The sequence below is a fragment of the Lepisosteus oculatus genome, chromosome 5 (assembly GCF_040954835.1).
Source record: "Lepisosteus oculatus isolate fLepOcu1 chromosome 5, fLepOcu1.hap2, whole genome shotgun sequence".
Taxonomy (NCBI): domain Eukaryota; kingdom Metazoa; phylum Chordata; class Actinopteri; order Semionotiformes; family Lepisosteidae; genus Lepisosteus; species Lepisosteus oculatus.
The window spans coordinates 36,281,209-36,293,617 of record NC_090700.1 but is presented as its reverse complement, the minus strand read 5'-3'; the positions used below and the strand labels follow the sequence as shown (position 1 = coordinate 36,293,617).

The window sequence follows — 12,409 nt, the reverse complement described above, 5'->3', positions numbered from 1 at the left end:
TTGAACATGATTAATTCATTAGATTGTTTTGTTTTTGGCCAACAAACACTGGCACTGATCAACTCCTGTAAACAGGCAGTCAGAATATTAGGACTGAATTAATGTACAGAAAACAACAGTGCCGTGACTGCAAAAAGAGAAAGTAAGGATTCAAATAATATAAAATTGCAAAATGGCTTTTATTTTTAATTGTCTGCCATGGTCATTGTTTGCACAAAAATTAATGACAAACTACGAACGTGTTAATAACCAGCCTCTGCTATAAATCAATTGTATGTTAGTAAAAATTCCCAAATTCTAAGCCTGAACCATACCCCTATTCCCTAACCTTGAGGTATTTACAGAAGATAATTTGTTCCATCTTTAATGTTTAAATAAAAGGTTTACTATGCTTTTATAATGCTGAATTGTATTTGAATCCCAAAGATATTGCTCATTTTATTTTAGATTAGATGCAATTTTAACAACATGACTTAAGTTAAAAAGGTAACTAGCGTGTCTTACAAGATCATAAGGTTGTCTAGAGTTGTAGGACTTCGGAACCAAAAACACTAAATAAAATCCTTTCACTAAGAATTTCAACATTTGCCTCAGTCACTCAGGAAGCTTAACACTCTGTCTTTATTAGAGCTTCCAGTTATGAAAACAGCTTTCAGATTCACTTGTTGCATTGGTAATTGTAATACTGTATGGTCTCAGGGATCTAGTTGTTGGCACTTTAATAAGGGAATGAAGGGCTGACAAATAGATAATTTCCCCATTAAAATACAATGCTGAGCTGCCCTTCACAGAAGAGAACCTTAAAGTACATAATTAAATCCCTGCAGTTAGAGATCTCTCACACACTTTTCTTTCTCCCTCTCCGTCTAATTAACCTTTCACGTATGTTATAAACAGTCGCTAGGGAGAAAGATGCAAACTGCCAGCGCTGTGTTGGAGCACATTAGCAGAATTATGCCATTCCACAATGCAATGGAGTGTTTGTCTGAAGGCCCAGCTGGATACAGCAGGCAGCAATCCTCTAGGTGGACTTAACTCTCAATTGTGAAGTATCTGGGTTAGTTCCTCAGATTGTAGTTACTCATGGACAGAAACACAATCAAATAGAATTACCATGTGAACAGCTCATTTGAGAAGTTGAAATTAGTTTTTCTGAGGCTGAGAATTCTATAGAGGCATGTGTGTGTGGGGGGTGCATCCTAAAATTAATATAACATTCTTATCATTGGTCAGTCTAGGGACTTTAAACAAAGTCAATGTAATCAGAGGAGTTTTGAATTCTGCGGGCATGTTAGTGCTTGTACTGCAGTGTCACATTTCAAGGTGTCAGACATTTCTTCAAGGTAAATGGGGTGATGCAGTGTAGATGCTTCCCCACAGGGCGTTTCGGCTACAATCATGCTAGAACCATCAGACATCAGACTCTGATTAGGAGCAGTGCAGCCCCTTGGCATTCCTGACCAAATGTCAAAGACACCCACTGTATACACCTTGCAGGAGATGATCTCTTGCTTACATGTAAAGTTAACACTAAATATCAAATTAAATATTCCTTCCAGGGGTCTTAGGAAAGTCATAAACCTGTCACTGTCAGCATTGTTTGCTCTGTCTCCTGTCCTGGTTACCCTGTTTCAATTAAATGAGTAGGAGGGATTCATGCAGGGGGGAGACCACACAGAATACCAATGACAAAGGTGGCAGATGTAAAAAACGAGCCATTTCCTCTAACGGAAAAAAAAACTGAAGCGAGAGTAATGGGTTCAAATAAAAAAGGTAGAAAAAGATAAAATGTCTTTCTGAAGCTGCTGTGATGTGAGCTGAGCTGGAAAAAGGAAAGGGAGCAGAACTGAAGTATTAAAGATGTGCAGGATACTGCAACTATGGTTTGCATCATCTACTCCACTTTGTGTTGCTGTGCATACAAAAAGCACAGTCCAGTTTGTGCTGTGTAACAACTTCAAACAAGCTTGCAGGGCTGATCCACAATCACAAGGCTCCACCTGACAATGGGTTTTCAGGTCCCACTGTGTTATCTTCTTTGCATTATAATTAAGCAAAGCCATATGGGAAACATTTTTTAAGACCTCAAAGGTACCCATGAAGCTGAACCGAGGGATTATTCCCGGCTCAAAAAACGTCAACAGACATCGGCGCCACCTGACTGCTGGACTGGGGTTGAAAAGAGGAAGCATTGCCTTCAAAGCTTCTAGGGAGGGGTCTCCTGCCCAGCTGTGGGGGGTGAAGCTGACATTCCAGGGGCTGGGTGAAGTTTTGTGCTCAATAGCCAACATAAACACGCAGGACAGAATGATTTCCTCTGGATATTAACAATTCTTAGGTTCTTAAAAGACTGCAAGTCTGGCCTGTGAACTTTTCAAATTAAGAGTTACACTAAAGTCACCATGGGGCCATCAGGCCAACTCCAGCTCAGTTACTTGAGATCTACCTGTTGTGACACATCCTGACAGCGGGGCAGCTGTGATCAGGTCCATACCAGAGCCACGGTGGCTCATCAGGCCAGAACCCATCCTGGTTTCTGTAGACTAGAAAGCACAGGACTCCAAGCCAGTCCACCACAATCCACCACCACCAATGCTGGTCTCCATTTATACAGGTTAATGCTTGGGGGGTTCTAATCCAATCAGTTTATACAGCTGGGTGGACAGGAGCACTGGAGATACAGTACCTCACTCAAGATACACCTGTAGTGACTGTGGCAGGTACTCGAACCTGCAACCTGACAGCCATGAGTACAAGGTTTCCCCACTATGCTACACCACCCCTTGTCAAAGTGTACAGGCGCACTATGCTACTCATATTATTTTTCAGTGTTACTTTTCTGGATGCTGGCTTTCCTCTCATTTCACCACATAACCAAACATCCTTCAGAGTAATGAAATTCTAATGAGAAAGCCATAGCTTTAAACTCTGCATCTTTAATACCATGCACTGAACGTTCATCACTCTTGCAGTACCTCTGCTGCAAGGGCAAAACAAGAGTAATGAATTTAGGTTTAAAATTAAACCAAAGGTTCCTACATGTCCCCAGTTTTCCACGTATCTAGAATTCTTAAAGTGGTGATTGAAATAAACTGTAGACCAAGCTTTAGAATTCGTGACTGAATTTAATAGATACAGGATGCATGACATGTGAGGTGAAACTGCAGGATTCGAAAGCAGGAGGGAAGACATTTTAGATTCCACAGCACACAAAAACCTCTCCCTCCGATCTAATGGGAAAATAGCCATAGCGCAGTGAGGGAATTTCACCATGACAGAGTAATAAAAACCCAAAGCTTAGAGAACCTGGCACAAGCAGTTGATTTATCCACAGCTGTCGGAGAGTTTGCATGCAAAATTAATAAATGGTAGATACTTTGGCTTTGGAAATGGCTTTCATAAACAGGCATTCTGAAGCGTAAAGTAGGTCAGTGTTCCTGACGAAGTTCCCCAAGGAAAAAAGAAAACAGACCATAATGCCTGGAAAACACATTGGATGATTGTGCACCTGTTCTGGACTCCTGATAAACAAGTTCTGCAGGGATATGACAAATAAACCTGTTCAAAGAACCAATCTTTCTCTCCTTTTTGAGTAGATAATGGGAAATGTTTAAGGGAATAAATACAGTAAGAGACCATTTAAGCAAGGATAAGGTACATGATGACCTGTCACGCAGATGGTCCTTTTGATACTGTATGTTTACTGTGGATCTTGGTAAAGGAGATTAAAGAGTAAATTAACACAAAAAGCACTGACTCTGGTATAGCACAAACTCACAATTTTCTACACAAAAACAAGGAAGAAGAGGTCATTCAGTCCATCTGTCTCCTTTGATTGCTAGTAGCTAATGCTTGGAGGGTTCTAATCCAACCATTTTCGAAGGAGAAGTTATCATTCAACAATATTGATGGGCAACTTGTTTCAGACTTCCACAACTCTGCATAAAGAAGAGTCCCCTGATTGTCTCCTGTAGTTTCCATTTTTGCTGTTTGGATAATATCTGCCTGTTCACCCAGAAGGAGTTAAATTGGTTGCTCTTGAAAGTTTTGAATACCTGAACAAAGTCCCCCATATTATTTTCTGTTCAAAGGTATTAAAAGGTAAAGAGATTCAGTTATTTTAACCTCTCAGTGTGGGATATTTTTCCAATGAAGGTAATGTTCCTGGTCACTCTTCTTTGGACAGATCCCAGATAATTAATTTCTTTCTTCTGTGCTTATTGCAAAATGTAGAAGATTGTGTTAAGGGGTGGTGCATGGTACAATATGAGCAAGACAAGATGCAAACTGTACAAAAATACCAAGTTTACTGCAGTCAGCTTTCAAAAGGGTTGCTTTGTTCCTGTGGGGAGTAAAAGACACAGGTACAATTCTCTCTCTCTATAAACCCACTCTAGACTCTATTTACAAAGTTTTTCCAAATCACTAAATCACCTCTGGTTAACAAGAAAGAACCAGATGTTGCATCATAATTCAGAGGAACGTTCACAATGTTTCTACACCAGAACATGTTATGTGGCCATGAATGTAAAGTGCTCAGGTTAGAAATGTATGAAATTTGTGATGCTGTTATTTTAATTTAAAGCCACATTGCTGAAGAGAGCATGTGTGGAAAAGAAATTCAACGAGTTGTTTTGGTTCTATTTCCATACATTTGAAAACCCTAGGCACCCTGTAGCTTTCTCTAACACTGAAAAAAAAACACGGAAACACAGGAGCAGAGCAATAAAACCAGAAATCCCCTTGCTAATTTATTCATGTACTGTATGTATTTTGGGTTTGCACAAGCAGGAAATCTATTTAACTCACCTAACAAAACAGCATTGAAAGGATCTTTACATATTTATATATTTACAGCAAAAGAAATGAAAAAATATGCAGAAATTAATAAATGATATCACATTTTTACCCAGTATTGAGATCCAGCTAGAAGACAGTTACAAACACAGAGGGAGAGCAGAGAGACTCGGTCCCCGCTGGTTTCTCAGGCAGAATCAGAACAGGGCACGATAGAGCAGCAGACAAGATCTTAAAAGGAAGGTGTGGCTGTCCTAATGGTTTTACCAACAGTCGCAAATTCCCTTTAAATCCAGTCTGCTGGGATGTCACGGCCCTGCCAGCTGCAGACGAACTCCTTTTGCCACTTTTGAAGACAGCTCCTGTGACATCTGCTTTCAAAGGCATTGGTCACTGTTTGTGGGGAGTGGCCACACTGTCGTGTTAGAGACTCACAGTCAACCACATGCACAGTACTGCCAGTCTGCAAACACTCACAACACCCTGTCTCTGGAACAGATACAGCATTACATTTCTGATTTTCAAAAGCAGAGGGGATAATCAAAGACATTCCAAACGTTCAGGTGTATTTGATTTACATAGAAAAAATGAGATAAACATAAGAAAGTACATATACAGAGAGCTAGAAAGAGAAAACAGCGGATGTGTAATTAATTTTAAAAAATCCATATATAATTTGCAGTACTTTAGAATCGGGAAATTTGTGAAACTGAGAAATTACCCTTTGCTTGATATTGGCAGTTCGAGCAGTTTTGCAGTACTGATAAGTTTCTTAACCTTGACAGCACAGTGTTAGCATGAAATACTTTGGTCGCAAGCATCGAGTTAAAAGAAGCTCATTCACAGAGTGGAGAAGGAAGAGGAAGGAGCCCACAAAGGTAGCAGATAAGAAGAGGGGAGAAGGAAGAGGACAGAGATCAGCAGTCAGTGCCCGATTCCCCACGCCCACTCGCAGTACTCACGTTAACAATGGCTTCCTTTGTTTGAGCCATATCTGATATGACGCCATCCGTGATAATTAGGAGCACAAAGTACTGCGATCCATCCTGCACTGCAGCTGCATATCTGGCAACAACACAAGCATTGGGCTGATATTAATTTGACACCGCAGCCATTATTAATTGTTACTCACAATCCCTGCTTCAAACCTCAATACAGGACCTCGTACACAAGAACAGATGTACGGAAACAGACAATTTATACTCAGCTCTCGCCCTCCACCTCACACTCCATTTCATTTTTAGATGTTTTTATGTATTTTCTTGGCTTGAACAAGAGGAATTGGATATATAATGCTGTAAGTGCATTTTTGAAATTTAATGAGAGTCCAAATTGTTTTTAAAAGCACACAAGGTTACAAGTAGCAGAGGACACACACAGGTGGTGCAGTGATATGGGATGGGATATCTATAACTGCTCCTACCACTAAACTATTATTTTAGCAACTCTTTTACCTTGAAGTGTCTAGATATTTTCTGATAAAATCATGCACCTTTTAAAAACAAAATGCTCGGAAACTGTGCATTGTATGTAAACTTGTGTTTCACACATGAACAGAACACATGACATAATCAATGTACCCTTATTAAATTGACGTTTAATCTTTTTAAGTTATTTTGCAGAAGAAAATGTGTCACTCCAGTGATGACTAATAATTTCAATGGGTGCTATATTTCAATAAGAATGTATCAGAGAGAATCCAGAGGTGAAGCTCCACAAGTTCCTCCCCCTGTCTTGAAAGAAACAGAGCCTATAAATCCTGCAATCACACCATGTCCCAGTTTAACAAGTCTCATCTTGATCTATTGAGATTACCTTTTTAATTACAAATGAGATACCCGTCATAAGCCAATTCAATACAATTTATCACACTCTTCTATAAGGATCTATACCAGGACATGGTAAAAAATGACTGCTTTTACTCGGGCCTGTCTGAGCTTGATCAAGTTTCTTGTTTACTCAATTTGCACAATGCTGTCAGGTCATTAATTCACACAGATTCAAGCACAGCCTCATCAACAAACCCCATGTTCTTCTAATATACAATGAAGACACCTTCATGTCAAACCCTACATTTGTATTCACTAAACTGATGACTGCTTATTACTCACAGAAGGAAACCATTAAATAAAATTCTGAACAGCACTCCAAGACTGCATTTTGTTCTGCAGAGTTCTGTTGGAGAGCTGGGAAGACAATGCATCATTTAACTAAAAACAAACATTTTCTGTGCAATTATGAGCAATTTACAAATCACCAAGCGCCTTTTCTGATTTTTCACCATCTGCCTATTTCCTGGCAGATGATTACTGTACATCTTCGCAATTCCAAAGCAAATTTCAGCTCTGGCACTCCTACCTTGCCACGTGATTGACAACAGGTGCAAAGTTGGTCGGTCCATAGAGCTGAACAGTTTTCAGACTCTGGTGATAAGCTTCTAATATCCCTTCTATTCCATTACAATATGGGTTTTCAATGTTGCCATTCTGGAAAAAAGAAATCTGTTAGGAATTAAGATCAATATTTGACCTTTAGTATATTTTACTACTGTTTTCTACATAATAAGAAGAATGATTATAATAATAAGAATGCAGACTTATACAATTAATTGATTCTATATTACTTTGTAAAGTTATTATCCTACCCTAGGGGAATTTTCACAATTTGGAAAATGTCTGTAAGCTTGCCACATTTATGGAACACTTATGCAGAACAGCATTTAATATGGAAATCATTCTCAGGAAACTTTAATAGCTGTGTTTGCACACAATCCATAGTTTTTCAGCACTGCAGACACAAAAGAACATTGCCAGACTAAGTGCTGAGTGCTTTAGCATCAACTAGTTTTCAAACACACCTTGAGGTGAACATTGCACAAACATTAAATAAATAACAGCAGGCGTTTCAACTTGCAGACTGCAGCTGTTTAAAGCAGGTGAAAATGCCAACGAAGAACGCTGGTACAATGCTTCATCTGCTCGTTAGTTTAATTGAAAGAATTCAGACTCTTTTCCAGCTGGCATGAAGAGATTTGACTATGAGCCTGTCAGCATGGCTTTGAAGTCTAGTTCAGCAAACAAACTAAGAATATACAGTATGAGCCAGGCACAGTCAAAAATGCAATGCAAAAGTATCATCTATCGTACGTTTACCAGTTTATTCCTCCTAAATAAATCGACACTCTCTTCCAAGCACAAAAACACATTGAAGTGATCTTTAAGCACAGTGCACAGGAAAAAGTAAGGGAAAAGTTTAGTTTATTTGCTGATTGGTTCTTTCCAAACAATTCAAGAGTCTAAAGCATGTTATTGTGCAATCTGTGTGGAAAGGAAGACAGAATAAAAGGAATTAAACTGGGAAGGTTGTCCCTTAGGAAACTTTATTGTGGTAACCGTACATGGCAGTTTCAGTTTTTCCCATGACTTTGCAATGATTGTGCCACACATTTACTTTGCTTTGCCATGGGTGGCCAGTGGTCTGCGCTGTTATCATGATAACTCTCCATGCATGGCCATGATTTCACGATGTGCCATGATTCTCCACCACACTGTAAAATGCTCTAGGACTATCAGAAGTGTCAGAAGGGACCCAAGGAAGCAGGACCAGAGGGGCGAAGAGGGGCGATGTCTAATCACCAGGGGGAACTCGTGAGACACCCGTCCGTCAGGAGGAAGTTTGGCGCCGAAGCCCAGCGCGGGGAACATCTTGTCGCTGTCGTAGTCCTGGATGATCTCCCCCACTGCTTTCAGGGCCATAGCGTAGGCGTTCATCTGGTAGGGATTCATGTAGTGCAGCGAGGTGGACTGAGAAGGGTTACCTGAGGGGAGCAGCAGAGCACAGGGGCAGTATGAGAGATTCCCTGTATTGCAGTGACGTTTTCTTTCTTACCCACCCAATTAGGAAATGCCGAGTGTTTCCTTATGTTTCGGCCTGGAGCACTCCTGTTTTATATACAGTATGTTTGATATAACTTTTACATACTGTATCAGGATTTATATAGTCAATATTTTCTTTAATTTTAGGAAATACTTGGATAGCTTGGATATTGAACAGTTTTCACCTATCATATGTTTAGGATACATGGAGCACAGGAGTTCAGGGACCACCCATCCAGTTGTTTTGGTAAGCTCTGAGCTCCACAGTGCCTTGCAGCTGAGTTAGTGTCAATTGGAACAGCCTTTCTCTCACTGATGTCACAGTAAGCCTGCAGGTGCTCAGGAAGGCCCGGGAGTTTAAGTTTTTCCAAGAACCAAGTTAACCCTGGCCGACTAATCCTACGATGCTCAGCCAGTTACTTGTAGCAGCTTGAGGAAGTATTTTGTTTACTTTATACCAATAACAGAGCCACACGTGTGCCTAGAAAAAATGAGCAACTATGGGTTGAAAGCTGCAAAAAAGTACAACTTTAGAGGACAAAAGTGAGATTTTATAACATAAAAATTTTACAAAAGCTCTGGTTTGTGTTTGCACTGATACTGAAAAGGCCCATTCATTAGCATTTGTGTATTTATACCTTGTTGATCAAATTACTCATCTGACTAGTCAGCTGTGACCTATAAAACCTGCTGATCCAGGTAAACAATCTGCTTCCATGTCCAGGAATGCTGATGCTGTGAAGATGATTTTCTTTGTCAAGGGGAGAGCCGGTCGAGTGTGTAATCTAAGCTGCAGATCGCCCGGGGGCACCCTAGTGCGAGTCGAGTGACAGGGTCGCAGTGTTGTCATCCCTGGCCTTACAGCACATTAAACCACACTTACCATTGGAGGCGGTGAAGTCAATGGCCACGGTAAAATTGATCTGAGTTCTGGGGAGAGAAGGAAAGAAAAATCAGGTTTGCAGTGCCAGCCGCTGGGTGCTTGCGTCGAAGGCTTTGGTTTGATTTGAATGCTTCGTCTGCGGCTGCATCGTCTAATTAGGATAAATGGAGGAAGCGATTAGATTGCGCTGGTATTAACAGAGAGGGCAGGCTGACGGAACACCCACACATTCCCTCAATTGGGCTGCCCGTGCCTGGTGGGACATTTTATATTGACCCCTCTTGCAATGCTCAGAAACCACGATTTTTCTTATCTGCCTGGGGAACAAGCACTGACTAGTTTCCCTCCTTGATGACCGCATTATCGGCAATAATTGTTTGTTACCAGTAAAGTGTGTAGTTAGTGCTTGTCCCCTGCATTTTTAAATATTTAAAACATACCTCTGCCAAAGCCAATACAATCATTTAAACATTGTTTTGGTAGGATTTTAAAAAGCTGCCATTGCCCTTTATCATTGCTCGGTTAAAACCCTCAGCAGTCACTCTAATTGCTGTCAAATCTCTAGCTGCCCAAAAGCTTCCATCCACCTGTAGAAAGAAATTACTTCTGGAAGTCTGCGCTTAAACTCTCCCTCCAAGTGGTCTCTCTGTCACCCCTCACGTACAGTAGGTTTACCATGATCAATTCTACACTTCTGCAAGGCTTTATGTCTACATTAGAAATATTTTTTTTCACTGTGCATTTCCTTTCCAGCCTAAACAATACTCTTTGATTTACTATAGTGAGCGTAGTTGATCATGGCATTATCTACACAGCGAAATATGGTGAAACGTTAATGATTGCCAAAATAAATGTTAAATGTCAAAGGCAGTCATGGTTAAAAAAAATGACCATAGGCATTTACAATGGTAAACTAAATAAAGGCAGGCAATCTCTTCTGGTCCAATGATTCCCAAACCAGGTGAGTGTTATGAAGTCTTAAATCCACTCCTCATCTGATATCGAAATTAGATTTAAGACCACAGCACTGCCTGAGAGCTGGTGCCTGCCCGCCCCAAGCCAGAGCGAGCAGGATGGGTGTTAACTAAAGTAGCCCACTGCTGGAAAGTCAGAATGAGGAGATAAATGCCCAGGGAAGGACGAATTGCCTTGATAAGTGATTACAGCCCTGGTATGACACAGGGATGCGTCACAGCGTCATGAAAATAATTTACTCCACGTGCACTCTCGCCAGGGCTGGTAGTGTCACCTGCGTTCACCCTAAGTAGGTGCATGGCACTACCTAACACACACAGTCACTTGGAAGCTACCCTGCACTTGCTTTGAGCAACACAATCTTTAAAAAGGCAGCCCTAATGAGATAAAGAGGCAATCTTGACGTCCGCATGTAATTACTCAGAACAATCCCTTGCACAAACAATGTATCCGGTGTCGTCGTGGTTATTTAAATTCAGAGCCGATAATTGTGTGAAGCACCGAATCAATATCACTTTGACTGCACATTTTTTTCTGTTCGTTAATAATTATAATTTTCCATTAGAGATATCTGTAATCTGCAAACAGCATCACGCAGCTCTTAATGAAAGACTCCAGTCATGTTTTATTCATGAGAATTCCAAGGCTGACGGTTGAAGACCTTGACAAGACGCAGAATAAACTTGTTTTTCTTTCCTGTTATTCCAATTGTTCAGCTCAGTGTGCAGCTGTACTGTAATGAAAGGTGTTTCACTAGAGTCACTTCAATCACTGTGTTCTAGCAGCTCTTAATATTATTGTTGTGTTGTGTCTGGTTCTCATAGTCGCACATCTCCAATCTTGATTATTCTTACAAACCGGCCTTGGTTTTATAATGCTTGTTGCATTTACTTGTGGTATGACAGGCACTATATAAATAAGATTTTGAAGCAAGAGCACACAACAATATCAGTGCAACTAAGAAGTCATTTCCATTTCCATTATTACCGTCAAATCCTGATGCACTCCTGTTACAATAGGAAAATAATGTATGAATATATTTTGGATGTTTTGTATTTCTCAAATATTTGTCCTTGCCTGATGTGTATCACCTCTTCTGCACACTGGGGCTTCTGACAGGAAACCAGTTTGGTGTTCTCAGAGTATAGCAAGTAGCGTGTGTTTTGGGCCGCCAGGCATCACCACTGAAAATGCCTGGTTCTGTTTGGGGTTTGTTCCTGGGAATCCGTGGATTGAGATCGAATTCGGGTTCACTGAGTGGGAAAGCCACGTGAACATCTACAGTAGTTGACAAAACAGTCATTCTCTTCTCAATTCGCGAGGCTAGTTCCCCAGAAGCAGTCACACATGTCAGCCTGCTTCCTGCCCTCAGGAGACTTTTAAATTAAAAGCCTGGCCCAGGTTGCAGACTCCAGATGGACAAAAGGCCAGACCTCCACGATGACAACTTTTTTATTTATTTTAACCTAATGCTGACCTAGAGGACTTCATCGATTATTAAACACCAGACTACATCCTGCTTCTTGCTTCTGTCTCAGAGACTGGCGGGAGAGATGAAGACTGATTTGATCTCTGCCTCTCTGAAGGACCAAGTAGTGGGCAGTCGTTCGCTCTGGAACAATAATGGGAAGGTTGTGGGTACTAGATTTCCATATGGACACTACTGTCATATCCTCAATCAGAGGCATTTTACACTGATTGCTCCTGTTCACCCACTTTAAAATCAGTACTAGCATTTATATAGGCAAGGGAGGGGAGGACAGATGTGTTATTGTGTCTGGTTAGCGCTACTGAAGCCAGGATCATTTGTGGCTTGATGAGCCATTAAGATTTAAGTATGGATATTCCCTTGATTAGTTCAAGCATTCATCTCTCCCTG

General features: G+C 40.7%; 1 protein-coding gene across 2 annotated transcripts in view; it reads right to left on the bottom strand.

Annotated features, from left to right (window-relative positions):
- LOC102699074 (copine-5) overlaps positions 1–12,409 on the bottom strand; it is a 129,696-nt gene that overhangs the window by 14,239 nt on the left and 103,048 nt on the right. For both annotated transcript variants that reach the window (XM_015342844.2, XM_006628426.3), the window contains 4 exons: positions 9,556–9,602; positions 8,433–8,614; positions 7,156–7,283; positions 5,760–5,862 (listed from right to left, as the gene is read on the bottom strand). In XM_015342844.2, coding sequence (XP_015198330.1) covers positions 5,760–5,862; positions 7,156–7,283; positions 8,433–8,614; positions 9,556–9,602 — 460 coding nt within the window. The remainder of the gene's footprint in view (positions 1–5,759; positions 5,863–7,155; positions 7,284–8,432; positions 8,615–9,555; positions 9,603–12,409) is intronic.